The sequence below is a fragment of the Cetorhinus maximus genome, chromosome 14, assembly GCF_964194155.1.
Source record: "Cetorhinus maximus chromosome 14, sCetMax3.hap1.1, whole genome shotgun sequence".
NCBI lineage: Eukaryota > Metazoa > Chordata > Chondrichthyes > Lamniformes > Cetorhinidae > Cetorhinus > Cetorhinus maximus.
Window position 1 is genome coordinate 654,425 of NC_135892.1, and position 16,966 is coordinate 671,390.

Genomic DNA, 16,966 nt, shown 5'->3' on the forward strand with positions numbered 1-16,966 from the left:
TGGAAGCATGGAGGAAACAAGAAGTGCAGCCCCATAATAATGAAACCATGTTGAAGGCCCCATCAGCAAGAACATGAAATAGGAGCATAAGCAAGTGTATTTAGAAAATGGAAGATTGGAGTCTTCATGATGGACCATAGGAGAGAGAGAGAATGCAGTTGTACGGAATTGAACAGAATGCTGAAGCTGTACACCAACAGATTCAGTCCAAACAACCAGTCAAGGCAGTTGATGAACGTTCAAACATACAAATTAGGAGCAGGAGTAGGCCACTAGGCCCCTCGATCCTGCTCCGCCATTCAGTAAGATCATGGCTGATCAATTCCATGTTCCTGCCTACCCCAGATAACCTTTCATTCCCCCTTGCTTATCAAGAATCTATCTAGCTCTGCCTTAAAGATATTTCAAAGACTCTGCCTCAACCACCTTTTGAGGAAGAGAATTCCAAAGTCTCACAACCCCCAGAAATTCTTTTTCCTCATCTCTGTCTTAAATGAGCGACCCCTTATTTTTAAACAGTGACCCCCTAGTTCTAGATTCTCCCACAAGAGGAAACATCCTTTCCACATCCACCCTGTCAAATCTATTCAGGATCTTATGTGCTTCAATCAATTCACCTTAATCTTCTAACTCCAGTAGATATAAGCCTAACCTGTCCAGCCTTTTCTCAGAAGGCAATCCTCCCATTCCACGTAGCAATCTAGTAAACCTTCTCTGAACTGCTTCCACCGCAAGGAGACCAACACTGTACACAGTATTCCAGATGTGGCCTCACAAATGCCCTGTATAACTGAAGCATAACCTCCCTATTCTTGTATTCAATTTCCCTTGCAATAAACAATAACATTCTATGAGCTTTGTTAATTATTGCTGCACCTGCGTACTAAATTTTTGCGATCCATGCGCTAGAACACGCAGCTCCCTCTGCATCCGAGCTGTGCAATCTCTCACCATTTAGATAATATGCTTCTTTTTTTATCTGTCTTGCCAAAATGGACAACCTCGCATTTTCCAACATTATACTCCATTTGCCAGATCCTTGCCCACTCACCACATCCTGCCAACCAGAAAGTGACTCATTTATGCCTACAGTTTCTTGTTTGCTAGCCAATCTTCTATCCATGCCAACGTTATGCCCTATACCATGAGCTTTTATTTTCTGCAATAACCTTAGATGTGGTACCTTATCAAATGCCTTCTGGAAATCTAACTGCAGTTCATCCACCTCATCTACAGCACACGTTACTTCTCCAAAGAACTTCAATAAATTGGTTAAACGTGATTTCCCTTTCACAAAGCCATGTTGACTCTGCCTGATTACTCTGAATTAATCTAAGTGCCCTGCTATAACGTCTTTAATAATAGCTTCCACCATTTTCTGTGACAGATGTTAAGCTAACTGGCCTATAGTTTCCTGCTTTCTGTCTTCCTCCCTTTTTGAATAAAGGAGTTATATTAGCTATTTTCCAATCTAATGGAACCTTGCCCAAATCTAGGGATTTTTGAAAAATTAAAACCAAGGCATCAACTATCTCACCAGTCACCACTTTTAAGACCCTCGGATGAAATACATCAGGACCCAGGGACTTGTCAACCTGCAGTTCCTTTGCTAAGTATCACCTCACTGGTAATTGTAATTTCTTTTGAGTTCCTCCCTCCCTTCCAATTCCTGATTTACAGCTATTTCTGGGATGTTACTTGTATCCTCTATAGTGAAGACCGATGCAAAATACTGGTTCAGTTCATCTGCCATCTCCTTATTTTCCATTAGGAATTCCCCAGACTCACTTCCTATAGAACCAATGCTCACTTTGTAAACTCGCTTCTTTTTAAGACATCTATAGAAGCTCTTAACGTCTTTATATTTCAAGTTAGCTTTCTCTTGTGCTCTAATTTTTCCCTCCTTATTAATCTTTTAGTCTTTCTTTGCTCCTTTTTTTATTCTGTCCAATCTTCTGACCTGCCAACCATGTTTACACAATTATATACTTTTTCTTTAAATTTGATACTATCTTTGACTTTTTTTCATTAACTATGTATGGTGGGTCTTCCCCTTGGAATTTTTCTTTCTTGTTGGGACATATCTATTCTGTGCATTCTGGAACATCTCCTTAAATGTATGCCACTGCATCTCTATTGACCTATCCCTTAATCTAATTTGCCAGTCCACTTCAGCTAGCTCTGCTTTCATGCCCTCATAATTGTTCTTTTTACGCTTAAAATACTAGTCTTGGACCCACTCTTCTCTCCCTCAAGCTGAATGTAAAATTCAATTATATTATGATCACTGTTACCTAGGGGTGCCTTCACTATGAGGTCATTAATTAATCCTATCTCATTGCACAATACTAGGTCTAGTATAGCCTGCTTCCTGATTGGCTCTGGAACGTGCTTTTATAAGAAATTATCCTGAAAACATGCTGTGAATTCCTCATCTTGGCAATCTTTGACCATCTGATTTTACCAGTCTACATATAGATTAAAATTCCTCATAATAACCACTATATTTATTCTATATCCTGGTTTCCTGAACTAAGATCATCCCTCTCCATTGTGCTAATATCATCTTTAATTAACAGAGGCAATTCCCCTGCCTTTTCCTAGCTTCCTGTCCTTCCTAAATGTCAGGTGCCCTTTAATATTCAGGTCCCAATCTATGTCATCTTGCAGCCATGTCTCTGCAATGGCTATCTGATCGTGCTTATTTATCTCTATTTGCGATATCAATTCCTGTTTTATTTTGAATGCTACATGCATTCAGATACAGAGCCTTAAGTTTTGTCCTTTTATTATTTTTGTAACCCCTAGCCTTATCTGATTTACTCTTAGATTTGTACTATCTGTCCCTTCCTGTCACTGTACGTTTATCGTCTCCCATGTTAATACCTTGCTCTCTTGCCTTGTCTCTCCTCTTTGATATACCACATCTTCCCAAATTTGATCCCTTGTTTGTTTTAAAACATTCTCTACTTCCCTAGATATGTGGCTCGCTGGAACACTGGTCTCAACAGAATTCAGCTGTAGACTCCCCCAACAGTACAGCCCCCACTTTCCCTAGTACTGGTGCCAGTGCCCCATGAACTGGTACCCACTTCTCCCACACCAGTCTTTGAGCCACGCATTCACCTCTCTCATCTTATTTACCCCATGCCCATTTGCACGTTGCTCAAGTAATAATCCAGAGATTATTACCTTTGAGGTTCTGCTTCTTCATTTGGTGTCTAGCTCCTCATACTGACTATGCAGAACCTCTGTCCTTGTCCTATCTATGTCGTTGGTATCTACATGGACCATGACTACTGGATCTTCCCCCTCCCACTGCAAGTTCCTCTCCAGCCCTGAGCAGATATTCCAAACCCTGGCACCAGGCAGGCAACACAGCCTTCTGGACTCTCTCTCTCTTTGCTGCAAAGAACAGTGCCAATCTCCCTCAATATACTGTTTCCTGCTACCACTAAATTCTTTCTTGCTCCCCCGCTTGAACAGCTTCCTGAACCATGGTGCCATGGCCAGTCTGCTCATCCACCCTGCAGATCTCACTTTCATCCACACAGGTTGCAAGCATTTCAAATCTGTTTGACAACTACAAAGTCTGAGGCTCTGCCACGATTGTCTGCTTGGTTTCTTTACCTGCCTTATTCACGGTCACATCCTCCTGTCCCTCACTGTTGACCAAAACAGTGATGAAGCCTGCAGATTAACACAAATGCTACACAGAATCATACAGAACAGAAGGAGGCCAATGGCTCATCAAACTTGTGCTATTCACCAAGTCTCCTGTAACAGCACCTTCTGAACCCATGACCACTACCACCAAGGAGGACAAGGACAGCAGATGCATGGGAACTTGCAAGTTCCCCTCCAAGCCACACAGCATCCTGACTTGGAGCTATATCACCGTTCCTTCACCGCCAATGGGTCAAAATCCTGGAACTCCCTAACAGCATTGTACAAGGAGATTCAATAGCTTTAGTTAAGAGGAAAAGAAGCCATGAAGCTAAAAAAAAGTGCCATCACATGGATGTGGACTAAAGAAGAGAGACAGTAGATGAGAATGAAGTGGCAGGATAATGAAAATATTGAGGACAAGATCAATTGCAAAAGAAGTCATGTGACTTTCAACAAGTTGTTGCCTTAGTGCTGTGAGCTAGTCAAGAAATAAGAGCAGTGGGAAACAATACTATGTAGCTGCATGGTAACAATGCAATAAAAGGACCTTGCAGCAAGAGGGAAGGCAGGAGATGTAGGGGCAATTTACAAAGTCAGAAGAGTTGAGTAGGAGCTCTTGAAGGAAAGGGGTGATGACAACAGTTTTGAGAGGACTGGAAGCAAAGCATGATAAAGAGAGGTTGACAATCTGAGTCAGTATGGAGAGTTCAGAAATGAGGAAGAGGTTGGAAGACATTCAAGGGAGGAAGTGGTGGCTTTATGGAGGGAGCAAGTCCAATAAGAACTTCAGCGAAGAGAGCAAAAATACTGCAGGTTGTACTAGGTTAACAAGGAGTAGAAGAGATTGAGTAGAGGGCAGGAAGTGAGTAAAGAAAAGGCCAGTGTATGGGTTTTGATTTGAAAACAAAGCCAAGATTCTCAAATCCAGAATTAGAGTTGATGATAAATCTATAATTCCCCCAAAAATTTAGATAAACCCATAAAAGCAGGCAAAACATTACATCATACCACAAAAATGCTTTGGAGTTCATGAATAATTTAGCCCTTCAGCAAGCTTACCTGTTGCTTTCTGACGAACAATATTTCTGGCCTTTTCAACTCCTGGGGCACCAGAGGTAGTTGCACTTCTAAATCGCATATGCTCTTGTGTGCCATCAGCTTGACTTCTCCAACTCAGAGAAAAGGACCTACCTACTCCAGTTACCTTGCTGAGATCTTGATGTACACCTTAAAAGTTAAAGATGCATAAAATATATTAGGTTTAGTCGTACATGTTATCAATAATTGGTTAAATGAATTATAAATATGGCATTCCTGCACAACAATCTAACATATGAATCCCACAAATGGTTTATAATGCACTGAACTGTGAATGTTGGATATTCGTAATAAAATTTAGGTCTAATTGTCATTATAAAATTACACTTTTGAACTTCAATTTTATACCACATTTTGGACTGACAGGGAAGCAAGAGCAGCAACCCTCAATCTTGTACAATCTGCTGTCAGGCACTTTGTCACCTCCATCACAATCCAAGAACACTTTGATTGTGACAACACAATGGGATAATTGATAACAGGAGCACTTTCCACCAAGCATACTGATGACAGCATCTAGCATTTCCTCCATCTCCCAAAAGCACAGCCTTCCAATTATAAAAATAATTCATTCATGGGATGTGGGCATCACTGGCTAGGCCAGCATTTATTGCCCATCCCTAATTACCCTTGTTCAGAGGGCATTTTTGAGTCACATGTAGGCCAGACCAGGTAAGGATGGCAGATATCAGAAGGGTTTTTACAACAATCAACAGTGGTTTCATGATTTGAAAACAAAGCCAAGAATTTTCGAATCCAGAATTAGAGTTGATGATAAATCTATAATTCATCCAAAAATTTCATAATTCCAGATTTTTTATTGAATTCAAATTCCACCACCTGTCATGGTGGGATTTGAACCCGGACCCCCAGAGCGTTACCCTGGGTCTCGGGATTGCCGGTCCAGTGACAATACCACTACGTCAATAGTGGTATTGGCCAATAGTATCAATACCACGACTTCCCCAAATAGCGTATATAAATAAGTTTTATTACCTCTCCCTCTTTGTTTCTTTTCCTTTTGCTCACTTAGCTTGTCCAGTGGTAAATTGTTCATATCCAGACCGTATACACATCTTGCCAACACCACAGTAAGAGATTCCATAATTTTTGCCCATTCAGTAATCAGTTCACTCCAGGCAGTGAGACAAGACAGTACAGATAGCAGCTCATCCCAAAGTTCTCGTGAGATATACACACTTAAATTAGCCCGGATCCAGGCGACAATGAGAGTCTATAGAAACGGAAAATAGAAGATTTATGATGTTATAATTAATTCTTTTAAAGATTGACTACAATGGAAGGTAAGTAGTACAGGGACAACATAAGGCTAAAAGATTATGGTGAACAATACGAAAAGACTTTACTTTAACCATAATTGCACCCAGGTAAACTACAGCATGGTAACCCAATCACGATAGGTCGCTTCAAGAATCCACTGCTCATTTACTACTTTAGGTAGTGTTTTGTAGTGTGATACCTGTTACTTAATTTTATTACAAATACTTATATATTAATTATCTCAATTTCAGTTTAATTGGGTACTAAATTGACTGCCCTCCTTCCCATGTCAAAGCAAAACAAAAGAATTCAGTCTTTTCATGTGTTCAAGTTGGGTCAACACTTTCATGGTGCTGTCATTCTACATGTCCTTGTCTGAGGTATTTGGACGTGCTTATGTTAGTCGGATAAACTAGTTATACAAATTACCCTCCTGCTGGCATTGTAGAACACAATGTGGGGATGCCAGTAATTATTTTTTGATTTATTCACAGGATGTGGGTATCACTGGCTAGGCCAGCATTTATTGCCCATCCCTAATTGCCCTCGAGAAGGTGATGGTGAGCTGCCTTCTTGAATGGCTGCAGTCCACAATGTGTAGATACACCCACAGTACTGTTAGGAAGGGAGTTCCAGGGTTTTGACCCAGTGGCAGTGAAGGGACGGCAATTTGGTCCAAGTCAGGATAGTATGTGGCTTGGAGAGGTAACTTGCAGGTGGTCGTCATTCCTTGCATCTGCTGCCCTTGTCCATCTAGGTGGTTGAGGTTGTGGGTTTGGAAGGTGCTGTCGAGCGAGTCTTAGTGAGTTACTGCAATGCATCTTACATTTGGTACACACTGCTGCCACTGTACGATGGTGTTGGAGGGGCTGAATACTAAAAGGTGGAGGAAGGGATGCCAATCAAGGGGGCTATTTTGTCTGGATGGTGTCAAGCTCCTTGAGTGTTGTTGAAGTTGCACTCATCCAGGCAAGTGGAGGGCATTCCAACACACTCCTGACTTGTGCTTTGTGGATGTGGACAGACTTTGGAGGGTCAGGAGGTTAGTTACTCTCTGCAGAATCCCCAGCCTCTGACCTGCTCTTGTAGCCACAGTACTTATATGGCTGGTCCAGTTCAGTTTCTGGTCAATGGCAGCCCCAGAGTGTTGACAATGGGGATTCAGCTATGATAATGCCATTGAATGTCAAGGGGAGATAGTTAGATTTCTCTTGGAGATAGTCATTGCCTGGCACTGTGTAGCATGAATGTTATTTGCCACTTATCAGCCCAAGCCTGAATGTTGTCCAGGTCTTACTGCAGATGGACACAGACTGCTTCAGTATCTGAAGAGTCGCAAATGGTGCTGAACATTGTGCTTCATCAGCGAACATCCCCACTTCTGACGTTTTGTTGGAGGGAAGGTCATTGATGAAGCAGTTGAAGATGGTTGGGCCTAGAACACTGCTCTGAGTAGCTCCTGTAGTAATGTCCCAGGACTGAGATGGTTGACCTCCAAAGACCACAACCGTCTTTCTTTGTGCTAGGTATGACTCCAACCAGCAGAGAGTTTCCCCCCTGATTCTCATTGACTCCAGTTTTGCTAGGGCTCCTTGATGCCACACTCGGTCAAATGCTGCCTTGATGTCAAGGGCAGTCACTCTCAGCTCACCTCGGGAGTTCAGCTCTTTTGTCCATGTTTGGGCCAAGGCTGTAATGAGCTCTGGAATTGAGTGACCCTAGCAGAACCCAAACTGAGAGTCAGTGAGCAGAGCAAGTGATGCTCAATAACATTGTCGGCAACCCCTTCCATCATTTTGCCAATGAACAAGAATAGACTGATGGGGCTGTAATAGGTCGGGTTGGATTTGTCCTGTTTTTTTGTGGACAGGATGAAGCTGGGCAATTTTCCACATTGTTGGGTAGATGCCAGCATTGTGCCTGTACTGGAACAGCTTGGCTAGTTCTGGAGCACAAGTCCTCAGTACTATTACCGGAATATTGTCGGGGCCCACAGTCTTTGCAGTATTCAACACCTTCAGCCATTGATTCACACCACGTGATATCAAGAAAAGTGCTGAAGACTGGACTCCACCCAGCACTTCTGGCTGGAGGTGGTTGCAAATGCTTCAGCCTTGTCTTTTGCACTAATGTGCTGAGCTCCCCATCATTGAAGATGGGGATATTTGTAGAGCTTCCTCTTCCAGTTAGTTGCTTAACTGTCCACCACCATTCACGACTGGAAGTAGCAGGACCGCAGAGCTTAGATCTGATCCACTGGTTATGGAATCGCTTAGCTCTCTCTAGTGCTTGCTGCTTACACTGTGTAGCATGCATGTAGTCCTATGTTGTAGATTAATCAGCTTGACCCCATATTTTTAGGTATTTCTAGTGCTGTTCCTGGCATGCCTCCTGCACTCCTCATTGAACCAGTAATACAGTTGTGTGACATCTCATTAACTCAGCATTGCATCTACTTCTTTGATATTCACAACCCTTTGCATCTTTAACATTTTCATGTGGTGGTCTCAACACAGCATAAAATTCCTTGCAAATAATCCATCACAAATGGAGGACAGCCGCATTACTCCTGTATGATGTTGCTCTACAAATTTTCCAGAGACCACAACATAAAATGATTGTGCCTGTTATGTCCAGAAAAGACAAGCTGAATAATGTTCTTGCTTCATAGCCAGAAGTCTTATTATTGCTGACATTTCCCAAACTTTGTAAAGGCATCATTTGCCTTTGAATAAAGGTTAAAGAGTTGCATGAAGGCTAACAAAGACAGGAGATAAAAGGCAATTTTAAAAAGTGCAAAGATTTTGAAAGAGTTGTAATATAAATGTGGAATTTAGTGCAAACATGATGCATATGCAGAGATTCAAGGGAATTTACAATAAATTTATGCATGCATGATCACTGTTGAGATCGAGAAACTTTTACAAGCATTCTACTGTTGAAAAAGGATTCACCGATGTAAAAAATCACAATATTACAAAAAGTAAATAAGCTTAACAAGATTGGTGGACTGCAAAAAATTAATATTTGCAGCAAGCGCATTAGAATTCTTCAGAGAAATTCTTATGTCCTGGGCAGTTTTCTCCCCATGTTCTTTGATGTGTGCCGCTCTAGACTCAAACTCAGACAAATTGCAGTTGTATTACACAGTTTGGGCACAGCAGAAAGGATGTACTGGAAGGAATATTCACACTTTTGACTCAATGGCTCATTTGTGTTAAAATTAAGCAGAAACCACTTTGAATGAACAGAAAAGTCATGGCTATTGCTGAAAAATTACATTTTTTGGTTGAAGCTTTTGGTCTTGCTCTCATTAGGACAATTTGCAAGAAAATACCAATGTCAAGGGAAACAACGTATTTATGCTGTATGAGAAGTGTGTGCTGATTGGTTGGCAAGTGGACTCTGATTGGTAGAGGTGGCTGTTTAGCTGAAACAAGCACAATGAATGGTTGTCACTTATTTTGTTTACCTGAAACAGATGTAATGTGTGTACAAACATTGGGCCTGTTTCAGCTAAACAAAATAAGTAACAGCCATTCGTTGGTTCATTCCTCAGGGCAACGTTTTGACCAGAATCAAGCTGCCTGGTTTAAATTTTAAACAATGCTTGGCAGTTAACTGTCAATCACCATCCACTAGTACATTCTCCATGGAACCAGCTCTACAGGCCAGAATTCTGTCAAGCCAATGGGGATCTCAGCCACTGGTTGGAGAACTGGCGGGGAAACCCCATCAGTTCCATGGGGGAAGCCCAAAGGAATCAAGTGCTCTTCAGGCACTTAAGTTGCCACTGACGGGCTTCCCCACGATTAAGGTCCCCAGCGGCAGAAGTCCTGCCCGCCGAGAGCTGCTATCCAATCAGAGGCCAGCAGCTCCTCATGTCCTCAGCGCCAAAGGGAATAGTGGTTGCTGACAGCAATGCGCACATCAAAGGTCCATGATCATCGTGGGACAGCTGGCCAATGGTGAGTGAAGGCAGGATGGGGATCATGGAGTGGGAGGTCACTGGACGGGGGAAGTTGGAGGCAAGGGCAGGAGGGGTGGCTTTCAGTTACCCAACCCCCTCCTCCCTACCTTTCCTGATGCCGCGTCCCTTGATCATGCACAGAGTATCTGACAATGAGGGAGCCCACCCCACTTTCCAGGAAGCCACTGGCAAATCCGACAGGGTTTGCTGGGTGGCCTTCGGGAAGCACAGGAAAGCCATGCGACTCTGATTTAATCCCCGAGCCACCATAAAATTATGGTGGGGTCAGGGTTAATGGGTGTCAATTAGTTTACCAATGAGTTTAATCGACAAACTGCCGGCGACAGCCGAGAATCCTGTGTCACCCCCTTCCGCCCTCCGATTTAATCAGGGGGAGGTTTTGCCGCTGCTGGGAGACTGATGCGGAGCCTCTCTTGTGATTAAGTGGGCCTTGCCACCATGTTTCTCATTGCAAAGATAAAGCTTAAGCTCAAATATTTTGGAAATTAGGAAAACCTAAATTTCAAATAAATTTAGGAAATTTTTCATTTGAATGCATGTTAAAATATTATTTTAAAAAGGATCGGGTTGCAAAATAAATGTACAGATATAATCAACCATCTATTTCTGCTGTCAGGGGATGTGAAAACAACTGATTTGGAAGCAAGAGTTATTATCTTTTAAAACTCAATATCTGCTCATGCCAAACTAGGAAAAAACTCAGACAATTTAAAAAGGGAGTCTCCTGATTGATCAGGAAAGAGCTACTCTAAGTGGGTACCCAACACACACTGTTGGAAATCTCTTGATTCAATACCAATCCTGTAATATCATTTTAAGGCACTAATACAAGACAGGATATAACCCAAAATATTGACCTTCACTAAACACCACAGATAACACGAGCTACATATTTTCAACCAACAAAAGGGCCAGAGAAAATCTACAAGAACCAGTTTGGATATCTATCAACAATACTCATATTAAACTGGCATGGCACAACCAGCAACGGAAACTCTGTTGCTCAACATCCGATCTGTCAGTTTCCTCTCCTGCACTCATGATTAACGTGAAACTGGATATTCCAATGACATTAGTTTGCACTTTTTAAATACAAATTGATACCTTCTACGGATATACATAAACAATGCACAAAATGTTTGCGTATGATAGGTTATCTCCATATTTACACATTTTACCCGGAAAAGTAGTCCAGCCATTTGTTCTGCAAATATATCACGTTTGTGCAAATCCTGTTGCTTTTGCATAATTGTTTCAGTGATCCTGAGCAACACTCGCAAAAGTTGCTCCCTATAAAAAGATTAATATCCAGTCATTCAAAAATATACTGCGAGCACATCCAAATTAACAATGGAAGATATTTTTTCCCCAATTTCTGGCCCCTGCTGGGAGCATACTGTGTAATTGGGGGATGCATAATTTTCTGAACAATTAATTTTAAGGGTAAGAGGGTGTGCAGCGGGAAAATGAATTTCCAATATGCACCAGTGCACAAGGTTTTCCATCAGGTGGTGGTAGTCAAAAATTGGTCTCTATTATTGTACTGTGCAAGGTAATCATTTTCCAAAATCAACTGCTAGAGCAGCAATAAATTTCAGGGAAAAATGCAAAATGGTTCCATAACCCTGGCAGTAGAACCTTGCGTTTACGTTCTAAGGAACTCATCCTGACTCCAAACATCTGCTGACATTTCAACACAGCAATGGGCAAGTTAAGGCAAGCCATTTGCATTAGAAGGATGTTTCATTGCATCTTAAGTGTGGCAGGGGAATCGTATTTTTAAATATTGTCAGGAGGACACCACCAAATTAACGTCGGCCGCAGGGAGTCAGAGGAAAGTGGGAAAATACCTGTTTTTTAAATAAAGAAAATCTGCAAAGTTCAAGTTAGTCAGAATCAGCTTAAGCATTTATTTTGGCCTTAAATACATAACAGAAATCAACATCAGCCAATTAAAATCTACATTAAAAATGTGCTGTCACACATCTGAGGCAAGGTTGCACAAGTTTACTCATTCAAAACTATAAAGGTACAAATAAGGAAAATATAGAAATAGTACAGCCTGATGGCTAAACTCACCATGTCTTCTTGCTCATGGTTAATTCCATGATCATGTGCCGATAGATACTCAAGACTGCCTTGCACACATCAATCTGCTCTTCCAGGATCTTTGAGATGTCAGTGCAGGGTTCCAACAGAAATACATTTGCAGAATTTGTCAAAAATACCTTTTAAAAATATATGTAAATATTACTGTCAAAATTTGTCAAGAGTATCATTGAGCTCCATAGGAACAACTGATTCCTATCAACACTTGTTACTAAAAGTTAGTAATGCATGATACTTTTTTGTTAAAGCAAAATATCAATTGCACTCTCTCCCAAAATCTTTTACTTTTGGAGCCATTTTATATAACCTCCACACACCCTGTTCCCTGAATATTTTAATCAATTGGAAACAAACATCCTAAAAATTACTGGCCTCTACAGCAGTTTTAACAAACAGGATCATAACACCAAAACAAAATACTGCGATGCCACAAATGTGAAATAAAAACAGAAAATGCTAGAAACATTCAGGATGTCAGACAACATACGTTCCAGAGGGCTACAGAGTTAATGCTTCATGTCGATAATCTTTCATCAGAACCGGAAGATGCAAGTGACGGACAGCTTTTAAGTATGGACTGGGAGAGCAAGCGTATTTCCTGTAGAAATCAAGGGTCACCCTACTAGCTGCACCCAGCGAGACCAAAGCACATTGCATGATATGTGAAAGCAACTCACTGGGCACTGTAATGCTACACAATGGAGTTAGGCATTCTGAAACACTCCATAGCAACATTACAATCAAAGATGTGTCATCAGCTGAGAATTAACAGAGACCATACATTTCACTGTTGGGAGGGAATATTTGAGGAAGAATCATTTCCAGATAACACTTTCCAGCAGCCAGTTTCAAAAATAAAACATTGTCAGAGGCCCAGAAGCAGACCGCCTATATGGAAAGGGGGAAGAAGCTAAAAAGTGTCACCCTTATCAAAAAAATTAGATCAGCTCACAAAAGAGCTCGATCAAACACTTACCTGCAAAGTTGATTGAGTGCCAGCCTGAACATTTACATTTTCCTCTTCGAAAACACAGCCCCGATTGATAGCATTTGTAAAAGAGTATGTTCTTCCCCAGCTGGATGTGCGCCGGTGCTTAGGCTGCTGAATGCTCTTTAAAAGCAAAAACAAAAAATGATTTTATGTCACACTAATGTTGAGATGTGCGATCCTCAAAGTAGAACAAACCTCTTCTCCAATTTTCAAACCGATCTACCTGCACTGACAAATAGCCAAGGTGCCCATCATTCCAGAAGCCATCAGCTATCACTGTACCATACAATAAACAGCAAATTTGTGTAGATGGATTTTGTATGAATAAATCTTAGTCCCTATAATGCCAAATCTGGAAATTTGCTTAGAAAAACATTTATAAGCCAGATTTCAGCATTGTATAGTAAGATAGTAGTAAGCCATTCTTCTATAAATACTATTTTCCTTCCTTTTATTAAGTATCTACTTTCTTTTTATTTCTTATAACATGCACACATATATGCATTATTGTCAAAGATATAATGAGGGTAACACACAAACTAAACAAACTAAAGACATTCACTCACACACACATGAATGACGTGTGTGTAAGATAACTGAACATGAACATTAACAAGAGAAAAGAAACTGCATTTATGTCATTGCTTAGTACATCTCTCTAACATTCCAAACCATTTAACGTTCAATTACTTACTTAGAATATTATGCATGGAAAAAGAAATGGCCATTTGATCTTCCATAAACAATATCTAATCTACCCTACCAAGGAATCTATATCCATGTATTTAGTTTCCAGGAAAAATATTCTATAAGTTTCTAATTACCATGCAGCCCTCTTAAAAGAGGACAAATCTGAATGCACACTTCATTAAAGTTCTTAGAAATATAAGTAAACAATGTTAGGCCAACGGGAACGGCTGACTTGCATTTATATAGTGCCTTTCACGACTGCATAACGACCCAAAGCACTTTAGTCAATTAATTACTTTTGAAGTGTCATCACTGTTTGAATGTAGGAAATGCAGCGGCCAATTTGCACACAGCAAGTTCCCACAAACAGCAATGTATAAATGACCAAATAATCTGTTTTTGTGATGTTGATTGAGGGATAAATATTATCCATAACATCAGGAATAACTCCCCGGCTCTTCTTCAAAATAGCAACATGGAATCTTTTACATCTACCTGAAAGGTTAGATGCGGCCTCAAGTTAAAGTCTCAATCAAAAGACAGTACTTCTAACAATGCAGCATTCCCTCAGTAATGCATGCATGGACTTCCCACAAATAGAACAGGCTTTTCACACAGTGTTGTTCCATTTCACACTTATGGAAATCACAATTCCAAACTGAATACTTGGTGTAGAGGTTGACTTCTCACAGGGTTTTGAGGGGAGTAGGGAGTCTGAATGCTTGCAAGAGATGTTACACTTTTCCACTACTGATCAGTGTTTGACGCTGAAGTGGCTAAGTATAACAGAACAAACTGCACAGTATGCTCCTGGCACAAAAAAGCCTTAAACCCACTCGCAGAAACACATCCACTGCTGCAGCTATTGAATGGATCAGTTTCGCTCAACCGCAAACCCTCATGGCTGCCCCAGAAAGACTTTCATTCCAACACTTATGACTTGGGTTAAATGCAAACCCTAAAAGAGACAAGAGATTTGAAGAATATAGGCAGGCCAGGAAATCAACACTGTCAGTTTCGAATACTCGAGTACTATATTAGCCAAGAAAACATAAATGACATGAAAAATAGAAAAATTCTTATGTGCTTACCTCCATGTTAGCAGTTAGTGTTACAGAAAGATCCTCTGGATGGTCAACTACATCATCATCCATTTCCACCTTTTCTGGCTCTGCCATAAACGGAGGTTTGTTTTCTTGTAAGATCCATTTTCGATAAACCTTTACAACTTTTTTTATTGCTGATGCTTCACAAGTTGGCAGTAGAAAACCCTGGAAGAAAGAGACCAATTAGATACACGAGTTCTACTAACTTGCACCATTGGTTAGAAAGGCAGCTACCAGGAAGCAAACATTTATTTAATGATATTTGAAACTAAACATACGAGAAACACCTCTGATTGATCGGCTGGCTGAAATTTATCCAATAATTTATGAATTGACAAATTCAAATAATTTGTTTTCAAACGAATAGGCTGTGACAACAGGAATTTATTTAAACTAATCTGAACTGCAGGAAGAAATATGAGGATTAATTTATGCTGGGTGACATTGGATGGTAGGGGGTCACCCATGTGAGCAGTCATGGCGATTTAAAAGCATTTTGCTCAAATACCCTTTACTTTCAACAATTCAACTCATCAGATCTGTCTTTTAATCATTAGAAGGATCAAGCAATGAAGAAACACCAAATCAGGACATGCATTACATAACTATGTAAGGGGTGAAACTGGAATTTGGGGGGAAATATTGCACATATGGCTGAATGTGTTTTTAAATGATGGCAGGTTATAGTGACTAGTCAGTTTATAGATCAAAGATCTATAAATCATATAGATCATGAACTCTCTCCTCCATCCCCACCCCCTTTCCATTTTTTCCCCCACCTTTTTGTTTTTTCCAATAATTTATATAGATTTTTCTTTTCCCACCTACTTCCATTATTTTTAAATGTATTTCCATCCATTGTTTTATCTCTACCTTTTGGCCTTTTTAGTATTCCTTCACTCCACCCCACCCCCACTAGAGCTATCTGTACCTTGTTTGTCCTGCTTTCTACCCTTAATTAGCACATTCCTTTAGATAATATCACCACCTTCAACACTTCTTTGTCCTTTTGTTTGTGACATCTTTTGGTTATCTCCACCTATCACTGGCCCTCTATCCAGCTCTTCTTGTCCCAACACCCTCCCCCCCCACTTAAACCAGCTTATATTTCACTCCTTTCCTATTTTTACTTAGTTCTGTTGAAGGGTCATGAGGACTCGAAACGTCAACTGTACTCTTCTCCACCGATGCTGCCAGACCTGCTGAGTTTTTCCAGGTGTTTTTGTTTTTGTTATAGATCAAAACCTGGTTTCCTAAACCATTTCCCATTTATGCAAGTGAGTTTGCTATAATAATTAACAGGCACTTTGTTGTGAGGTTCAATTCTGAAGCAGTTTTCTTTGATACTTCACTGTACAAAAGGAATTTCACAGCAAATAGTAACACCTGTTGAAGGCAATTAGACTGAATTGACCTGTCATGGATATAAATGCAGCCTCAGTTTTATTTTCTGAAGATGCAGAAAATTTGGATTTATTTTAAAGTGCCAGTCAGGACCAGCAGCTAAGGCACCAAAGCATACACAGGCAATCACAGCCTTACATGAAAGCTAAAAACTTGTACAAGGGGCTCAGCTGTAAATTTGCAATTAGGAAATGGGAGACACACGGGCAGGGACACGGGATAACTCAATTAAATGGAGAAATGGGGAAGGCCATTTCGCACCGTCTGATAGCCATCTTCAAAAAAGACAATGCCCAGTCTCTGCGCTGCAACTACCGTACAAGGTCACAATTACCAGCGCACCAGGGGGTCATTGTGCTGTGGCCTTTGTCTAACTAATACCATTAAGTTGTAACTGATAATAAAAGATATATAAACTGTGCTCATTTGAACCTTGAAATGCCTGGGGGAACAAGGTCTATTCCAATATATATATATATATAAAAACAAAAAACTGCGGATGCTGGAAATCCAAAACAAAAACAGAAATACCTGGAAAAACTCAGCAGGTCTGGCAGCATCGATTCTATTCTATTACAAGGTCTATTCCAACTTGTGATATAAAATGGAGATTTGAAACAATGCACC

At 40.6% G+C, this 16,966-nt stretch overlaps 1 protein-coding gene across 5 annotated transcripts in view; it reads right to left on the reverse strand.

Moving 5' to 3' along the window:
• ralgapa2 (Ral GTPase activating protein catalytic subunit alpha 2) overlaps positions 1-16,966 on the reverse strand; it is a 515,740-nt gene that overhangs the window by 340,364 nt on the left and 158,410 nt on the right. For all 5 annotated transcript variants that reach the window (XM_078556382.1, XM_078556383.1, XM_078556384.1 and 2 more), the window contains exons 11-16: positions 14,921-15,100; positions 13,125-13,259; positions 12,119-12,267; positions 11,218-11,329; positions 5,764-6,001; positions 4,729-4,896 (exon numbers count right to left, since the gene is read on the reverse strand). In XM_078556382.1, the coding sequence (XP_078412508.1) occupies positions 4,729-4,896; positions 5,764-6,001; positions 11,218-11,329; positions 12,119-12,267; positions 13,125-13,259; positions 14,921-15,100 (982 nt within the window). The remainder of the gene's footprint in view (positions 1-4,728; positions 4,897-5,763; positions 6,002-11,217; positions 11,330-12,118; positions 12,268-13,124; positions 13,260-14,920; positions 15,101-16,966) is intronic.